The sequence below is a fragment of the Thunnus maccoyii genome, chromosome 1 (genome assembly GCF_910596095.1).
Source record: "Thunnus maccoyii chromosome 1, fThuMac1.1, whole genome shotgun sequence".
Taxonomy (NCBI): Eukaryota; Metazoa; Chordata; class Actinopteri; order Scombriformes; family Scombridae; genus Thunnus; species Thunnus maccoyii.
In genome coordinates this window covers 18225715-18246404 of record NC_056533.1, presented here as the reverse complement: position 1 = coordinate 18246404, position 20690 = coordinate 18225715, and the positions used below count along the sequence as shown (strand labels likewise).

At 39.6% G+C, this 20690-nt stretch overlaps 1 protein-coding gene across 1 annotated transcript; it reads left to right on the top strand.

Moving 5' to 3' along the window:
- Positions 1-34: 34 nt before the first annotated feature.
- Positions 35-16273, top strand: immp1l (inner mitochondrial membrane peptidase subunit 1). The gene is made up of 6 exons (XM_042410858.1): positions 35-113; positions 8601-8711; positions 8829-8917; positions 9101-9227; positions 15300-15410; positions 16113-16273. The coding sequence occupies exons 2-6, from the start codon at positions 8601-8603 to the stop codon at positions 16197-16199; spliced, it is 525 nt and encodes a 174-aa protein (XP_042266792.1). The 5' UTR covers positions 35-113; the 3' UTR covers positions 16200-16273.
- Positions 16274-20690: the final 4417 nt, after the last annotated feature.

Sequence of the window (20690 nt, the reverse complement as noted above, 5' to 3'; positions counted from 1 at the left end):
GACCAATCAGGCCGGCTAGTGTTACGGGGCCGGCTGTCGAAGCTGTCAAGAGGAAGGTCCATTTGTTGTGATGATAACTGCGTGGTCGGAGCTTTGAATCCCACAGTCAGCTGGTGAGTAAAACTCCGCTGATTATCCAAAGTTAGCTGGTAGTTATATTTTCCTTCTGTCTGCAAACACAGCGCGTGTATGTTCGTCAATAACCAGCAGCTAGTCGATGCTTTTAAAAACTTCGTTTTGTGCAGCTATGACCTTGTTGGTTTCATTACATAACATGACAGAACCAGAATATTGTTTAACAGAATCTGCTTTTTCATTTTCAATCACAGCACACTTTTATTTTAGTTAGCTGAACAGAATAGGCAACAGTCATACCTGTTTATCTATGCATGACACATGACATCATGATTGAACAAGAAACTTAAGCGCCTAATGTTAATGGGTGATCTAATGGGAGACTATTCTATGCTTATTTACTGCTGGAATAGAATAGAACCCTTATTATGGGTGTAAATGAGGAGAACATAGCACTCAGATCCTTTACTTAAGTACAAGTAGAAATACCACAATGTAAAAATACTCCATTACAAGTAAAAGTCCTGCATTTAAAATCCAACTTAAGTAAAAGTACAGAAGTATTATCAGCTAAATTTACTTAAAGTATTGAAAATAACAGTACTGGTTGTGTAGAAAATCCACCACAGTGACTGATATTAAATATGTTTAATAAAGTGCATTAATTCATTATTAATACTGATTAATCAATGTGTAAGCAGCATTTTACTGGTTAGTTTGAACGACTGTATATACAGTTTAGTCCAGTGGTTCCCAACCTAGGGCTCCGGCCCCTCCAAAGGGTCCCAAGATGAATCTGAGGGGTCGTGAGATGATTAGTGGGAAACAAAGGGAAAAAAAACAAAGTTCTGCTATAAAATTGGATTCATTTTTCAGACTTGTCTCTAATCTGGGAAATATTGGAGAATTTTAATCTTTGGGCCTTGAACAGTTAATAAAATGGAACCATGTGAGATGTTTAGAGGAGAAATGTCTCTTTAGTGGAACTGCTAACTATTGGTTGAATGCAGTGTTGTTTATAAACTCATCATGTGTTATTTTATGTAAAATTTTAATCTGAAAAGTAACTAAAGCTGTCAAATTAATGTATTGGAGTAAATTGTACAATATTTCCCTCTGAAATGAAGTGAAGTACAAGTATGAAGTATGACAAAATGGAAATCCTCAAGTAAAGTACCTTCTCAAGTATCATAAAATTGTACTTAAGCACAGTATTGAGTAAATACACTTTGTTATATTCCACCACTGGCACATGTTCTCCATAGAACCTACAATATCCATCCAACACTTAACATCCATGGACAGTCCTGCACCTCACCTTACTACCTCAGCAATATCCACCTGACTAATGTACAGTGTATTATAGCATATTAATATCATTGAACAATGTATACTCAGCAAATACTATATTCTAGTTATGGTTTTATCTGTAGTCTTACTCTATTTTTTATTCTATTTTTATTTTATAATTGAGTTAGTCTATTTAGTTATTATATATAAGTATTATATATAAGTAACTGTATTTGTTTCTTTTACCTACCTCATGTATTTTGTGATGTATGTCAAGTCTCTATCTATTTATCCATCTATGTATAAAAAGGGAAATGATTTTCAAGTGTTCAATAAGCAGGAATCTTTTATATAATGCACTGGTTCACTGCATGGTGGAGTGCTTTCAGTTTCACAGAGCATTTTAAAACTGTCTGTAATAAGATAAGTTTGAGCCTTCTTAACACACACAAAACAACAAAGTTAAACTGAGCGAAGTAAAGAAAGGTTGTATTTATGCTTCATGGGATGTCCAAATTAAATCTTAACACACCTCAAAATAGCAAGTTAACACAATATACCAGAGATTATTTTTGGCATTTTTGCCTTTATTCGATAGTGGAAAGTGCAGACAGGAAACAGGGTTATATAAAATATACAGTGTAGCTGCATTGATAATTTGTTCTCTTTCTATTCTTTCCATTTCTATTCTATTCTATCTTTGCCGAGGAATGGCCTTTGTAAAGACAGAACGAATTAATCTGTCAAAATCTATCTCATAACTTACATCCTAAGGTCATAGTAGGTCTTATGTCATGTAATGTAATGTGATAAATAGGTCATGGATCGCAGTTGCACAAGTGCTTCATAATACAGAGGGGCTTCGTGTGTGCACGAGTAGTTCTACAAGTCAGTAACTATGCATGTATGTTTTATGTTTTTGGTTGTATACACTATAGTCATTCATAAGCTGACACTGAATGTCACTGTGGAGCCCTGTGTGTCACTTCCCCAATTGCATTCAGCTTGGAGAGCTCAGCAGGTGTAAAAGTGAGGGGAGGAAATCTCCAAGCATTGCAAGTGTACAGTAGGAAGCCACAGCAGTTTAGAAATAGCTGTGGGAATGTCTTGTGGTGAGCATGAGTGCCTTTTGATTTTCATTCACAGTTTTAAAGTTTTGAATAATGATCACAGCCTAATCAGACTACACTTAAATTGATAACACCAACACAGTCTATTCGAGCGTTCAGTGTACAATCTTTATACAAATTCTGCTGAGGTCAACCTAATGATGAACTTTCCTCATCTTTATTTTTAAACTGAAATATGTTCATATCACTAAGACTTTTTTTTCTGAAATCCAGTAGACTTTTTTACAGCCTCAATTTTCCTATTTTACACACACAACACACAATACCATTGTTTAAAATGAAAATTGTATTTGCTACATTTGATATAATGGTTGATACTATATCATTTAGGGACAAAGTGGTCCAGAAATAATCATAACAAACATACTATTTTATCTAGAATATATTGTTAATATTATTGAAAATACTGAATATGCAGTTGGCAAAATGCAAACACAATATTAAGTATTCCAACAACATAATCTGTTTAAAATAATTGAGCACATTGTGACTGCCTTTCTGTAATCTACAACAGTAACAAAAACCAAAATACTTTTTTTTAATTCATATGGGAGTTCGTAAAGGAGGTTTGGCAATCTATGTTGAATGTAACACAGCACTCTCCTCAGCAGCTTATAGGCCTTTCAGAAAAGAAATTTTGACGTGTCACAGCAGGAAAAGTACAGGTTTAAATCATAAAATTAATTATGTCTGAATTTTATTAAGTTGCTTTAGTTTCAGGGTCCTGGTATTGTGCATACTGGCTCATCGCTGTGGGACACTTGAATAGAAAGGAGCCATCGATAATGTTATTAGTAACACCTGTGCTGTCCTTACTATGACATGTCAAAATGCCTGCTGTGTAAAAGGCCTATTGATGATGGAAACCTCTTGCACATATTTCAAGAACTTGGAGTATCAGATTAGGTAAAGAACTGGTAGAATGTCCACTATTAAAACTGGTTGACTGCTGAGTGATCAGTGTATTTCTTAAGACAGCTGTAAAAAAGCTCTCTGTGACAGAGAGAGGCCAGAGGCAGCACAAGATCACAGGATACTGTAAGGCTCCAGAGGAAGCAACTGCTCACTTTACAAATGCTCTCAGCAGAGGCAGTCCTGCTGTTTTGACAGCACTGTTGAGATTTATATGTCCTGACAGGAGACCAAGGGAATATATCATGACTGACAACACTGGGCATTGTGGAAAGCCTATATGAGACAAATAAGATGCACTGACTGACCTGCATCTCAGAAGGAGGAGGGCCTGCTTCAGCATTGCAACGTGCAGGATGTATGAGTACATTGCTGTGGAAACTTTGTCCACATCCTCTGTGCCGTGCCAGTCACCTAATTTCCAATTCTCTTGAATCCCAATTTAACCTTTGGGCTTCGTAGCACAATTCAGTGTGTGGCAGTGTAAACACAGCACCCTAATTGTACAAAAATAACATGATTTTCCTTCTTTTACAATGTGTCATCGGTGCATTTGTGTTTTTATGCTGTGTTTTTGTCAGTTTTATCAGTCTCTGTATCTGATTGAACTATATAATGGCAGCAGTCATAACATGTCAGACCTTTCCTGGTTAGACTGTTTTGGTTTCTTCATTCTAATTCTGCCATCAGTGTGGAGCTGCGAGAAAAGGTAGACTTCTTGTGTCTGGGGGATGCAAGATAATCATCAACATGCACCATATTTGTTTTGTTAGCATTGAAAACAAGTAATATTCCAAGGGAAAAAGAACAATAAACTTAGGATGGGTTCAGCTAATTTTGTCTAAGGATTTGACTTTTTCCATTTAATCAACATCCCATATTGTTTGACTGGCTATGGTTTCCTGAGATTTTTGCAGATGTTGCTAAAATGCAGAGAGCCATATTTAGCTTGACCTATTGGATAAAATATAATAGAAAAATTATATATGTGCTAATTTCAAATAAAAGAAAATCCCATTCTTAAAAATCATAGGTTTGCGTTTAGGTTGAGGTGCCTGTCTTTAGCTAGTATTAAAATATATCAGGATGGTCAAAGCAAAACACTGACCCCTTTGTGAATCTGATACAACACTAGATAAGATCTCTCAACTCTCTCAGCACCAGGCCAGCACCACATATACGCTTGTGGTCAATACAATAAAGCTTAGTGGCTAGTTTTTCCATTCTATATAATTGGCTGGGGACTCCGTCAACCCACACTTCCTTTCAATTCATAGCAGTTGTATTCATATCACTTGGCTATTATTTGCTCTGGCTTACCCATTGATTGTAGGTTTAAACCCTCAGCTCCTCAAATAGTAACCTCGCTCAGCTGTTTCAGGGCTGTGTTGCCATTAGCAACGTTGAAAAGAGCAATATGGAGATCAGTCGCTTCAATTAAGCCTCTGTTAGAAGGCAGACCTATGAAAGATTGGGGCTAGACATACATCTCTGTGACTGGGACTTTTACATCTGTCACTCTCCATCCAGCCAGGTGTCTGTGTCTAAATCAGCAGGATTATCTCTGATTGGACTGATAGTTGAAACAGACCCCCCTGGTTGCCAAACCTGCTCCTTTTTATAGCTCACATTAAGATCAAATCAAGCTCTGCGCAACAGGACCAAAGCCCCACCCTCCTCTGCCTTCTGCTGCCCAGAGGAAGACATCAGAGGTGGGATTCGTCCCCTCTCTGGTGCTGCCTGCTCCTCCAGACTCCCTTCCATCTGGGATCCTCAGGGAGAAGAAGAATATCTGACAAGGGGCTTGTAAGCCTCTTAGCCCCCCTGTTGCCCAGCTCTCTCTCAGCCCATGTTTTCCTAATTTAGTTCTGTAAGGAGTCCACTGCAAGGCCCTTGTGTGCTGTTTGGATTGAGATTCTCTTTGTGGGTCTAATAGACTGGCCATGTATATCAATTAACACTACTCAGCCAATGGCAGATTCAAATCTCCAGAGGCCAGTAGCTGTAATTCTTATTTGAATATTTCCTTATGGCCTCAATAAGTAACTTTGGTTTGCTTTTATTGGCTTCACTTTATTATTAAGTTAATGATTTTTTTTGTTGCTGACTTCCCACTCAGATATTGACTTAGCAAAACTCCGGAAAAGCAGATTACAATTTTTTATTAAGTCAATAATGACATAAGCAATAGTTATCTGTCCACTACAACCTCAAGACATGTCATATGTCTTGTTGCACTGGCCACCAATCCTGATTATATGGCAATGTCCTTTAACACTAAATATTGCCAAGGTAATTTCATTGTTTTCATCCTGAGGAAGCTTCCCATTTGCTGACATAAAAAATACAACTTTCCCAATGCCTCTTAATGCTTATCCAGTGCTTTTTGAGAGACTATTTTCTCATGGATATGTCTGTCAAAGCGATGTTCAGGAAGCCTCTTTATTCATGTCTACCCTGCAGATGACGGAAATACATCTCATTCAGGTTTTATTTTTGCAGTGTCTCAAATTGTTCACTCAAAATGCTTTTGACAGCTGGGTGGACGCAGTGATAGGCATTCATGCTACTGCTGTATTTTGCGCTCATGATTGATATTGTGGGGAAAAAAAGATTTTTTTCATTCATCTCCTTGTGATTGCTGTGCTCTGAGTGAATGGTATTCCCTCAGTAAGAGGATCACAGAGTTAAACACACAATGAGGTGTTTCCATCAGCAGCTATTCATTTGGGATCCCCCTCTTTTCCCCACTGTAGCACTGTGTTGTGACCATGGGAGGCCGGTGGCCACAGATGGTTCTGCAGAGAGGGCTGTGCTGACTTTCTTTGTTTTCCCATGAACATGTTTGGCGTGTAATCCTGGATTAACAGAGAGACTTTGTGTTAATTTACAGCTGTAATACAGCATTCAATTAATGTTGGTACTCCCCAACGCACACATGCGCTGGGTATTAGGGGCAAGGAGATAGTGTGTGCTGTCTGACTCTTTGCTCGGGGGAATTAGAGGTAATAGAGATCCAATCAGATGTCTCTGTGGATGTCCACCTCATACTGAATCACAAAGGAGTCACTGCAGCTCACATATACACTTTGTATGAAACACATAGGTGATGCCATTGTCTGTGCACATTCACACCACATGCACACACACAGACACACACTATCAATGACAGAGGGTGCCTCAGAAAACCAGGCGGCTGCATATGGACTCTCTTGATATCAGTCACTGGCCGTGTGATCTTGTTATGCAAAGTCCCTTAATCCCTACCTATGATGAATGCACACTGGAATGGAGGGGGGGCTGAAACAGAGATATGAAGGCAGCTGTACGGGAGGCTGTCCACTGTGCTTTGCGAATGAGTGCTAGCAAAGATTCCTGATCCCCAGCCTAGCAGAAGGAAGAGCACATGTGAGATCATGTCTGAGAGTGCATTACAGTACCACAATGAGAGGGGCACTGGTGGAGGAAGCTGAGAGCAAGACAAATAGAGCTGAACATGTCGCTTTAGTGCAGACCTGAGATTCACATTAACCTTTAGACCACTTGCTTCCCAACAGAGGAATTATAGGGCCAGAGGTGTTATTGTACCAGCTGGGGGAGGACTGAGTTTATAGTTCCTGTGGAACAGAACAAGACATCGGAGCAAGCTGCGACTGGAAAGGGGCACTTCATTTGGGCCCTGTGCTGAGAATATATATGCCCCCCTTCACCTGTTTGAGCGCCGTCATTCGCTGTGGCGGCAAAAAGCACAGGGTTGCCAGGGGTGATCAGGGAACAGAGGGAAGAGCGCGGTAGCAGCGCACAGGGAGGTGAAAGGATGGAGTTGGTGTTTTTGGATCAGAAAGGATGGCGAATGGGCCAAAGAGACAAATCATGCTAGGGATGGAAGAATAGATAGAAGGTTTAATAGGTGGAATATAGTTGGCATGAATGAGAGAGCATTGTGTGTATGTTTGTGTGTGTGTGTGTGTGTGTGTGTGTGTGTGTGTGTGTGTGTGTGTGTGTGTGTGTGTGTGTGTGTGTGTGTGTGTGTGTGTGTGTGTGTGTGTGTGTGTGTGAGAAGAGTGGGGGGGATAATGGGATTAGGGGTAACACCTTTGGCAGGGCTGGGAGAGCCACCTGACACCCGGTCTGTTGGGGACCTGGGGAGAGAAGGGGATGGAGGTGGTGGGGCAAGGGAGAAATTGGGGGTCTAATCCATGTCCATCTTTGGGAAGTCATTCCCAGAGCTCTGAGGATTTGGGGTTTTGGTTTCCGCTCTGCTTGCTTTGGTTAATAATACCCTGGGAGGGAGAGAAGACATGGAGAGAGAAAGGGGGAAAGACACAGAAGGAATAGGGGAGATGGAGAAAAGAGATTTCTTTACCCTGTGGTGGACTGGCAGGACAGCGGCCAAAGCTAAAAATGTTTGAAGTGCAGTCTAACCTCTAAGCCAAGCTGTACCTACTCTTTTCTAAATATACAGTTTCAATCTGATGGTGCATATGCATGTGTGTGTGTGCAGGTGTGCGTGCGGAGTGCGTACGCACTGTGCGTGACAGTGTGTAAAGATTGACTTACTTTCTTCTGTCCATCCAGCAGGTTGCAGTTTGAGTAAAAGTCAATAACCTGAGTGTGGCTGGGATGTTTGCTCAGAAGACACGTGGATAGTCCTTGTGTGTGTGTTTGTGTGACGGAGTGTTTGCAAGGCAGGTGGATGGGTGCTAGCGGTGTCTTTGTGTTTCTATGGTGCTGACAGAAGTTGATAAACGCTCTAATGATTGTGGTGGTAGTGGAGGCAGCGCAATGTCAGCGACTAGCTGCAGACAGTACAGAGCTGCGTGGCTGAAAGTGTCACAGCTTCTGTGTTTGTCCATCACCTGAGAGCGAGGTGTTGATTGGTCCATCCTACACAGGATCAAAGTTCAGGGCAGTTTTCTGGTGTGAACTGGCCGCTGAGCCTCTGAGAATGAAACACCAGGGAGGGTGCCATCTTAGTAGTAGGCCAGCTGTGACAACCTTGTCCACACCTTTAAAAATTAAACCAAAAAGCCTTTGTTTTTAGAAATCCTGCAGAGGACATAAGCCTACCATAAATGGTGACGCTGAATCATTTCCTCACCACCCATTTTAGGACCAGAGGTGAAGCATTTGACAATTACTGTGTGTATATTGATGTTGTCCCCTAACCTATAGTTGTGTTTTGCACTGCAGATGAAGATGTTCCGCCGTGTGCTGGGGAAGACCTTGGGGTTTGTGGGCTACACTGTCCAGTATGGCTGCATTGCACATTGTGCCTTTGAATACATTGGAGAATTTGTGGTGGTTGGTATTATTAAGATCACAGAATAATTACATTTTTCTCAAATTATATTCACTCATCTGTACATATGACATAATTTTTTTGTTGTTGTTGTTGTTGTTGTTTTGTTTCTTTTTCAGTGTTCTGGTCCATCTATGGAGCCCACCATTGTCAACCATGATGTCGTGTTCTCTGAGCGGATGAGTCGTCATCTTTGCAAAATACAAAAGTGGGTCCCAGTCAGTACATTCATATGCAGTGAGCAAAAAGAGGACATAGCAGCCATGTTGGAATATGTATAGGCATTTTATAATTTACATTTCTGATGCGCTGTAAGATGTTATGCATTGTCTGAGAAGAAATGCACCCTGAATGTTACAAATGAAGTATTTGTGTTTATATTTTCTTTCAGGGGTGACATAGTAATTGCAAAAAGTCCATTTGACCCAAATATGAATGTTTGTAAAAGGGTAATTGGGTTGGAAGGTGACAAGATCTGCACAAGTGGCCCATCAGATCTTTTCAAGACCCACACATATGTGAGTATGTTTACATCATACAAGCCTATATTTGTTGCTGCTTTTCAGTTGTTTTTCTTATGCATCCTGTGATTACCTGCTTTACCAAGTAAGGTAGTTTTACTGTTTGGCTTCCAATAACCTCAACTCAAAGAGTCTCTTTGGAAGAAAAAAGGTTAAAAGGATACAGGGAAATACCGATTGAATGAAGAATTTGTTCACAACAAAATACTTGATAGTTTGTTTCACTCTAAAATGACAAACAGAATCTCTATGTATAATGAAAAACTGTCTCTCAGTTTGTTGTTGGCTTTCCTTGTGTGTGTGTACCGCAGTCTATAGACTTTCATAGTTGTTTACATTTTCGACCGCACACATCCATTTTGTGTCATTGGTCAAAATATCAGCTTTTGACAACACCTATATTTCCTCAGAACAGTGATAAAACCAGAGAGTGAGCAGGGGTTCTGCTGGTGAAACCACTGTCATTGCTTTTCTATTACTACTCTCCCCAACGCCCACAGCTCAGGCCTGCAATCTCTCTGAAGCCTGTTAGAGTTAGTGCCAGCTGAGTGGACAGACTGATGGGTGGGCGGAGGTGTGTGCGTGTGTGTGTTTGTCTGTGTGTGTCTGTGTGTCTGTGTGTGTGTGTGTATACACACTTCTGCAAACCAAAGGTTGCGTTTATGTTGCATGTTTTTGAATTTATTGTGTATTTTATAGACTATGGGCAGACTGTTGGATGGGTTCAGCGAAACATAGCATAAGGCCAGAAAGTGTCATTCAGCAAATGAAATGGGAAATAAAGGGGTTTCCTGTTCTACTCGCTTCACCTCCACATACAGAGAACTGAACTTGTAATAGGTGACATCATTTGCGTTGTGATTCATAATCTCAGGAAGTAGCAGCAGGATGCAGTTTGCCACTAGGTGGAGAGCTGCTGTATTGGGGTTTTTTCCATCAATTTTAGCATAATGCTCATTGACTTCCATTCATTTTGGATGCTCCTTAACTTTCATTCACTTATACTTAGCTGCTGCCTATACTGGTCAATAGATGGCGATATCTTGGTGGTAGTGGTAGTATGATTCAGGTCACTTTACAAATCTTCAAAACTATCCATTCATATATCCTTTTCCCATATCCAATTAGTCCCATTCAGGATCAACGGGATCTGCTTCATACCCATTATGAATATGATATAATGTACATATATATGATAGGGATCCATAAATCAGGCTTTCTGACTGCTTTTGAGGACTTTTTTGCTACAATGTGATCTCTGATTTTAAACCATGTAGCTTTATCCAAAAGTAAAAGCTTTTTTTGTTAAATAAGAGAGCCTTCACGTAATGTAATGTAATATATAAATGTCATGAAGACAATCACGATGTAACATATTTATAGATAATTTCTTGAATCATAGGTAAAACTCTGATAAACATATCACTGTTTTGGACTGCGGCAAATCAACTTTGAGGTTTGACAATACATTGTTTTTGTTAATGTATCATTTAATACAAGGACTTCTGTTCAATCAACACTTTGAAGCGTAACAGTTCAATGATTTTTGTTTAGATTCTATTGAACATGTAATGCTGTGGTTGTTGAGCTGAGAAGAATTTCCTTTTTTTTCACCATATCACACTTCTTCTCAATCAGTAAAGCACTGCTTTTGTTGTTTTTTTTTCATACATACTGCTGAAAATGAACCTACATGGGTCAAGCAAAATTCAGTGTCTCATTTTAAAGTCTCAAATATTACATATTTATCGAGATATATGCTAGAATAAACTGATGGTTTGAAAATATAAAATTGGCTAATTTGAAAATGTATTAAATCCTGACATTATGATAGCCTATTCAATTAACCAAGGATCTTTTCAAATGGTTACAATCTACATATTGGCTCTGTTCATTTTATCTAATTTTATAAAATTATTACTTTTCAAACACAGTAAAAGTAATGCAGAGCTACAAACATATTATAAACCTCCAACTTAAGCCGCACCATACTACCATAAATACTTAATTCACCAGCACAACAGATAATACCTAAAATTTCTGGTATCTGGTGTCTAGTAGTTGGCAGAGGTTCTGCTTTATATGCAGTAAGATTAGAGAGACACAGAGAAACTGTCATCATTTACATGCATAAGGAGGTTATTTTGAGTCTTGTTTTTGTCACTGGTGTGATGTCAACAGCTTTGCCTATATTTTGGCAAATGTGTAGGCATACTTGGGTTTGGTTGTTGAAGCTTCACTAAGCTGATTGTCACTAGGCATTTTTTTTTAAATTTCATACAGCTTAATATACTGTATGCTTTGCACTATTATTTTTTTTTAACAGCCAGGAGCAAAATCACTGGTTTTGTGTGACAGCATTTGAGGTAACTGAGAAAATACCCACTGTTCACATAAATGTTTGGCCTCCCTCGGGGAGTTTTTCCCCCCCGAGGATGTGTATGTTTGTGTGTAACTATTAGGATGATGTGAGACATTATGGGTTGGACCTGTAAAGATGAATTTTGGAAGCCATTCTGTCATCACCTCCTTTTTTGTTCTGACAGACAGGCAGGTCCTCTCCACCCTCAGAGATCCAGCAGTAGACTAATTGCCCTGTCACCTTTTAGGAATCATTTCTGTGTCTGAGCTATTGTGTCAAAACAATGACACTTGATCCCTAATATTACTGCAGAGAGAGAAAGAGAGAGAGAGACAGATAAAGTGACAGAGAGATGAGCAGAATGAAATGCCCCTATATATATAGTATAGATAATAATGATAATAATAATAACAATAATAATAATAATAATGATAATAATAATAATAATCTTAATAATAATAATTAATAATAATAATAACTTTATTTGTATAGCACCTTTCATGCAAAGATGCAGCACAAAGTGCTTAACAAAACAAGATCAGATAATAATAAACAATAACTAAGTTTAAAAAAAGCAATAAATGAGAGAAAAATTAATAAATAAACAATCAAAAACAGTTTGATCACAATACTATAAAACATTAACAATGATATGAGTAAAGTTAACCCAAATTAAAAGATAGGTCTTTAATTTATTCTTTTTTTTTTAAAGGGAGTTTGCTGTCTAAGAGCCATGGGGAGGCTATTCCACAGTTTAGGGGCCATAAAAACAGAAAGCAGCCTCACCAGATTTCTTGTGAGACACTTTACGAACGTCTAAAAGAATGGCAGTGGAAGATCCAAGAGTTCTTGTTGGGACATAAAATGATAGGCAGTTGCTGACATATGAAGGTGCTACGTTATGTGAGATACATAGATACATAAAAGGACTTTAAAATCCAGATACAGGTAGCCAGTGCAATGATGCAAGCAGAGGGGTAATGTGAATCCTGGCTGCAGCATTCTTAATTAACTGTAATTTTCTTTAAGATTTTTAGGGAGACCATTTAAAAAGGGAGTTGCAATAATCTAAGCGGCTTGTAATAAAACATGTATCAGCATTTCAGCATCGTTCTGAGTTAAAATGGTCTAATTTGGGCAATGTTCCTCAGATGAAAAAATTTTGTATTTTACGACCTCGTTAAAATGACTAATAAAATTAAGACTAAAATCACTAAGTCTAAAATCACTCCTAGATCTGTAATGTGTTTTAATTTGCTTGGACAGGCTAACAAACACTGACTGCTGTCTCTGCTTTTCTGCTTTTGGACCTATGAGTAGAATTTCTGTTTTCTTCTCATTTCTTTTTAAAAAAATCTTAGTCATCCAATTGTTTGAATGAGCGAGACAAGTAAAAGAGCGTGTAAACTGGGGTTGTCTGGTGAAACAGGGATATTTATATAGTTGTGTATCATCAGGGTAACAGTGATATTTGACATTATGGTGACTAATTAAGAAAAAAGAATAGGACCTAGAATGCTTCCTTGAGGAACACCATATTCCATGTCAAATGTCTGTGACACAAAGTCGCCTAACCTATCAAAAAATTTAAAAAGATAGATGGAGCAAGATGGTGAAAGGTGAACTCTGTAAGCCTGCATGTATTTAAGCTGAACATAATTCACCGCCTCAATCATGTTAACATAATGAGCACCATAATGGTGTGACTGTTTAACAACACACCTCCACGGTGAAGAGAGCTCCAGTTTCAGTGCTTGTCAACACGTCTTTGACAGTTGCACAATGCCTCATGTCAACTCAGCCTACAACCACAGGACGGGTGCAATCTCTGCCATTCATCACACCAGAACCGCCAGCAGAGCTGATCAAAGTGACTGCACATCTAAATATTACAACTCAGTGTTGGGCCTGTGTGGATCTTTGGAAATCTGTGTGTTGCTGCTGTTTGCGTCAGGTGCTTGAAACAGCAGTTGTCTTGGAAAAGCAGAGTCAGGGATGGTGCATTATCTGGTTACACTTCTGCTTCGCAGCGATCAGGGGTTAATTCATAGCTTTGCCTTTGACTTACTGTGGGCTTTTTTTGTTTTGTTCACACACCTGCAACTTGCAAGGTGATATGCATAAGCTTTTATCCTCATGCTGGCCACAGTATTACTGGTCAGGTTTCAGACCTCTTCACTTTCTCACTTCTCTGAAACACCGCCTGGTTGATCCTTAAGGTAATTTTGCCTTTGCTCTGGTTTGGATTTCTGTATGAGGTCATTTGTTTTATAAAAGTTAAATCAAAGTGCCTTTCTTTTTCTGTTGTCGATCAGATTGATTGACCCGCTCAGTGATTTCACGCCAGATTGTAAACAACTGAAGTGATGTTAAGACAACCAATGTTTCTTTTCAAGAAATTAAGTGTGTGTGTTGAGGTAGTTCCTTTTTTGGAGGTTTCACCAAATTCAGGACAGAATGCTTGAAATTTCTTAATCAAACCTCTGGGTTTCTTGGATAAGTACAAGGAAGATGGTGTTATTTTTTTTAAACGGAAGACGAGAAGAAACAGGGGGTTCTGGTTTGGCAGATGACAAACGGTGGTGTTTCTTTTTCCTGTGCTTGGGAGCCAGCATATGTTACCATGTTAATGAGGTGTAATGGTGGGAATCCAGCATGCTGACATATGGTTCTCAGATGACTCCTTTAATGATATTCATTTGTGTCGTCGTTATTCAGTGAGTTGTTTACCTCATGTTAGGTCAACATGTCACTGGCTCGTGATTATGTCACATCATCTGTCTCAATTATCGAATATGAAACGAAACGCAGCATCCCACAGTAGGACTGAAGACTCCAATCAGGGAAGCCGGGTGATGGGAATAAGGAGTACGAGCAGAGGCGAAGAAGTGACGTCACCTCAGTGTGGATAATATTGTTTCTCTTTTCACGTTCTCTTCTTTCTTCCAGAGGACTTTTGCCGTTAAAAAGTTAGGCAACACAAAAATAGACTCGCGGATTGTGATGCCCATTATGACAATATAATGTGTTGTTGATCCTGTCTGCACATATAGGGGGGACAGCGCACTTAATTAGGGCCTTGACAAGCCTACTCTCCTAAAGTGATGAGATTAATCATAATTGGTGTCACTGTGAATTAGAGCCTGCTTGGATGACCGCCCCACTGGCAGGTCGGACCGCGGTGGAGACCCTTGGACACTGCTGCTAGCCGCAGCTTAGCCCTCTCTCTCTTTCTTTCTGTCTCTCTCTCTGTCTCTCTCTCTCTCTCTCTCTCTCTCCCTGTCTCTGTCTCTCTCTCCCTCTCTCTCTACCCAGCTATCTCAGGCCCCTCTCTGGCTTTGCCCTCCATGGGTAAGAGGGGCGCAGATCTCAGCCAACAGCCTAATGACCCCGTTTGAAGTTGTTCTAAATCCCTCCCGACCCTGCCCGTTACCCATGACCCTTCTCCTAAGACGGTATGGGGTTAAAGAGGGACAGGCAGGTTGACGTTAAGATAGGCTGAGGAGGGAGGGATGGCTGAGGCAATTCGCTGGTGGTGGGGGTTAAGGTAGATTCTCACTACATAATAGACCAAATCACTTTTACATGTTAAAAAGGTTAAGTAGTGATATGATTTTAGAGATTCTCTTTCTGTTTGATTTCTTTGTTGTTCAATCATTTTTTGCCCTCTCTCCATATGTCTTTGGTGTTTTCGTTTTGTTTTTTAGGTTCCAAAAGGCCACATATGGCTAGAAGGAGATAACCTTAGGAATTCCACTGACTCAAGGAGCTATGGCCCAATTCCCTATGCCCTCATCCGAGGGCGTGTTTGCTTAAAGGTAACTTAGGAGGTGGACTGTATGTTGTCATGCATTTTAAACCCTCAAACCTACATAGAGATTGAGTGTATTCACATTATATAATTATTAATTTTAAGCCATGTCTTCTTTTGCATAATCAGGAAACTAGTTTTGATTAAATTTCTCCAATATGAATACTGACAGTGTAGATATTGAGCTGCTGACCAAGCCATTCGTGATTCTTTAACATTTTTCTTAGTATGAGTTAGTTAGTTAGTTAGTTGACTTACTTAGTTTTTGAATAGTCCAGTATGGCCATTTTAAGCACAATTTGAAAGATGTGAGTCAGTTGGAAGTTCAAAGCAAGTGTGTCTGATTGACCAAAGCCTGGACAACATATTGTCTAGCTTTCCATTCTGCTGTGTTGTCATGTCACTGGATGTCATAGCAACCACGACCCTGGAAACAGGTCAGCCAACCTTCTGTCCATCTGATTGGACAGCGGCACTCCACTGGAGGCCCTATTACGACAGCTGATGAAATAACAAGATCTTTTATGAAGTCAAACGCATCATTAAAAGCCATATTAGCGAATGTGTCCAGGAAGTAAAGTTGTTAGAGTAGCAATGATAAAGTGTCTTGCATAATTAATGGTGGTCCTTTATTTATTTTTTTTATATGTGACTCCTACAGTATCTTTCTTTTAACCCCTTCTTTCTCTGTGCCCTTTGTCCTATACAGCTCTGGCCACCACATAGTTTTGGGACACTCAGCGAAAGCCCAACCAGACGGATCATTAAAACTCAGAATGACTCAGACTCAGACTGACTCATCCAATTTGTATGTACCGTTTGTTACTTCAGTAATTTTTAAATAAAACCATTTATTTAAAAAAGTGGTTATTCTTTGCCAACCTTTTATTTCATCAGGTTAGGTTAATCAAGCTCAGACTCAGTTTTTTTTTATGGGAAAAATACCACAATACAAACTCAATCTCTAGGTTAATTTTACTGTTTCTTAACTGACAGGGCCTTGTCATCTGTGGCTTACGGTGTGTTGGCTGTAGCTGTGTAGCACTACAGGAAGAGCGTTGCGTGAGCAGCGAGTAAAGCTGTGTCTCTGTGGAACTGCTAATGGCAGAGAGTGGGCAGAGGCAAAGATGACATGGTTTATGTTGGAGATGATGGTTATTCAGTAATAAGACACACAAATAATTAAACTTCAGATAAATTAATTAAAGACCAAATCATACCTAAAAGTTCATATATATGGATGGCTACTTGGTTTGTTACTAATTTTTGTGGTTGAATTTAAATGCTGGTTTTAAACTGGCTTCGAAATGCACCTAAACCACATATTTGCAGGTTGTTTGTAGTTGTGCTTTAAACATGGATAACCTCAGAAAATATCTGTCTCATTCCCTTAAAAAAGATGTTATTAATTTTGTGTTTACCCTTTCTTGGTATAATGGTAAAACAAAAGCTCTCTTAATGTTTAATATTTCATTAGGCTGCCAAGGCAATTGATAAAATGTTAACAATTCCCATTTAACCATACAATATTAATAAGCACTTAGTAAGGACCACACTCACCACTGAATATATTGTGTGTGTGGAACTAAACCTGAGTCTCACACTCAGTACGTTTACATGTACTCAAGACACTGAGTTATTGTCAGCGTTCTGTAGTAACCAGACATGTTTTTATAATCGAGGTAAAGGATTAAGAGAAAACAGCTTTACACAGCTAGATTTCTGTTAAAGAAACCTTCCTAGGTCATATTTACCTTTAACCAGGTTTTATAACATGGTTTTTACAAGAGTGCAGGTGCTTGTCAAAGATGAAAGGAAATGTACTGTAGCAGTTGTGTGGACGGATGAAAAGGGAGCATTTGCGGCTCATCCTTGGTTTGTGTCTAAAATAAATTTCAGTAAAACTGAAATAAATTAGCCCATGTAATGCAGTTTAAACAGCTATTTAATTGTAAAACTTAAACACATGCATACACATTAAAAACGGCAAATATTCACTTCAGTCTTGAGCAGAGTGGAAAGCAGGTTCGTTTGAAACTTTACAGAAATCTAACCAGAGGGAAAAACTAAGCAGGTTGTGATATCATGCTCTTTCATCAGCCTGCTGACTCCCACAAAAAGCCCTGTACCGCTGTCATTTCTAAGGCCTGCTCATTCTGCTCAGACTTTCCTGGACACAGGGACATAACAACACATTCACATACTGAGCTGTGGAAGCTCAGCTGGTCATTCTCCGAGGCAGAGAGGGACTCTTCTCCTTAGAGCTCCCCAGGGGAAGTGAGTTCCAGGCAGCCGTGGGTCCTTGTCCAGCTGCTTCCTCTGTCTGGAGGGGGCCAGAGGGTCAAAGACAAGGCTCCCTGTGACACTGAATTATCTGCCTGAGTGTGATTGTGCCTGCTGGGAGGGACGCTCAAGATTGTGTGAGCATGTGTGTGTATGTGTGCATCTGAAAAATATTTATGCAGGGTTTTGCTTCAAGCACATCTTTGTGTCTCAAGGTTTAATATTCATCTGCTGCGTGTCAACACGGTGCCACTGTTCAGCTGAAATGCTGACACAAGTAATCTTAGTGTGTCCCTTTTTAAAGATACTGCCCCATAGAGGGAGCTCTGACTGTTTATTAATGTAACTCAAGCCCTGGTGGATGAAAAGCTTTTATGATTTAAGTAATGTTAACAAGGTTAAAGCTGAAGATTATGGAGTCACACCACCTCAGGTCTACTGGTACATGTATCTCTGTGGGGTTTTTTTTTTTCTTCCATCCAGTGTACCCTCAAGTTTTTATGATTTGTCACAACTATGCCTGACCAGACTCTCCTTATATAGTATCCAAACCTGAGCTGAACACTACTTGAATAATACATCCTGTATGTTGCTTTTGCTGTCATACTTTTAGTTGTGCCAGGAGACCAGAGTTCCAAAGAGATGACCGGGCAGAGGTGTATATCATTATCATGCTGAGTGGGCACAAAGCAGGGAGTGAGGGAGGAAGAGATAGAGATCGGAAGAAACGGACAACAGACAGCTGTGCTGAGCTATGCAGCACCACAGAGTCAGGCTGTGGGCTGTCAGCAGGGCTGAGGTGTGTCTGCTGCCTTTGAAAGAGAAGAGGGGGACAGAGAGAAAGTGTATTGTTGCAACTACTGTATGTTGCTACGTTATGATGCTGTATATCTGAACTATCATGTTCAATGCCTGATCTCATATGGGCATGGATATTGAGCACATTGTTAATGTTATTGGATTATGACTATGATTACAGTGGCAAAGGAAACTCCTCCAAAATGCTCAATTAGGAATCAAATATTATGTTATTATAATATAAATGTCCTATAAATAAATGTGAAAGTGGCAATGGAAATCCATGACATAAAAATAAATTAAATCTTCTGTAAAGTATCCAAAAAAGTTTTTTTTAATTTTCAGCAAAATTGCTTTATTTGGGTTGCCCAGTGGTTAAAGTGCCAACCATGAGCGGCAACATCTCCTGTTCAAGTTTGTCATTCCCGATCTCTCCCCCCTCATTTTCTGTGATCTCTCTGCTGTCAAATGTCTAATAAAGGCATAACATTGCCCCAAAAATACTGAGCAATTTGAACAATAATTCTTACTGACAGGGAGGAGTTTTAGGATAAATAATAGTTCTCTCAGGCTGGCAGCTCTCTTTACTTTTCATGCCAGTTTGTTTTTGGCTATGTTCTGGTGTAGCTTAATAGCATTGATGACTGCCTTGATGTCAATTGCCTTTTCTTTAAACTTCTTTAAATCTTTCTGTTGCACTCAGTGACAAAATCAGCACAGCGAATTACCCTGATAAAGCGCTCATTATGAAGTTAATGAACAATGGCTGTAGGTTGATTGTCTCGGGCTTGTTTTCACATGTTTATGACGAGTTTATGATGAGTCAAAGAGCCAAAAATGCTACATCACTGTGAAAGAATTATCTAATCTTTGTTGAGAAATGCAGATATTCAGAGAAAAAATAATTCCAAATGGAGTTGTGGAATTTCCTTTATTATTATTAAATTATTTTTTAACTTGCCTTTGCATTTGCTCAAACTGTACCACAAGCAAAATAAAGGAGTTAAGCAAGAGGAGGATGAGAAATAACAGGAGGGGGCAGAAGGGACAATAGGGAACTGGAGTGGAGAATAGTTGGATACGGGGCAGACACAGGAAGACAGGCTGTATCTGTTTTCTTGATTCCCTGGTTCATTTCAGGTTAATTGAATCCTTTAAAAGTGCAGAGACACGTGAAAGAGGAGAGGGGGCGGTATGGGCAAAGGGAGTATGAGAACCGCCCGTCACTGGTAATGGCCTGGTTTGTTTGTTTTCATATCCATGGTAGAGAACGTGACCCAAAAGTAAACTTGGGTCAGACGCTGCAGTGTTACTCTGACAGCCAAATGTCTCTTTTAGTGCTGTCTGCAAACAAAAATATCTCTATCCCAAAGATACCAGCAGCAGTGGGTCACTAATGAAAATCTGTGCATACCCGTTCTCACACTAAACTTTTTCCTTGTAAAATACTTTAACTAACTTGATGCCATATAACTGCTGCATAAATTCAATCATGCTTCAGTTCTCCTCCTTCTCACTTTGCATATTTCTGTTCTGTTGATGCATCTTGTTTCCTTCCTTCACTTTTTCTTGCACTCCCTCCTCTCCCATCCACTTGTGTTGCTGTAGCTGATAAGGGAATTGCTCCTTTCATTGACGGATCCTTTCATTCTCTCCTTTTAATCAAGCCTGTTAGTACTTCTTAATTAAGACATCACAGTCGCTTTTGATCATTCCTGCTTTACTGTGTGTGAGAGGGAGAGAGAGAGAGGGGAGAAAGACAGAGAAAGAGAGCATGAAAAAGAGTGGGGATACTCTCCTGGTCCCTATTTTGTGTGTGAAGATGACTGAACAGCTTCAATTGGGACAGATACACCTCCTCCAACTCTGTTCTGCCAGCCCTTGAGGCTTGTGGTGTGTACATCTCCCAAGCTAACAGGCGTCAACCTCCAGAGATCCATACTAGACAGATGGTATTGGAGGCTGGGTAGGACGGCTATCGAGCTCCCTACTGTCAGTTTGTTGTGATGATCACACACACCAGGCTGTCAATACTCACAGTCCACTAATCAAAGACTGAGAAAAAAAAAAAAAAAACGAAAAACAACACAAAGACTATTTAGAAGGCAAAACTTAACTTTTTCCGTATTTCGTTAAGGAAGTGAGACTATGAACAAAAAAAGTAACTTGAATGTTTTTGCTCGTATTAATATGTTGTGTGAATGAC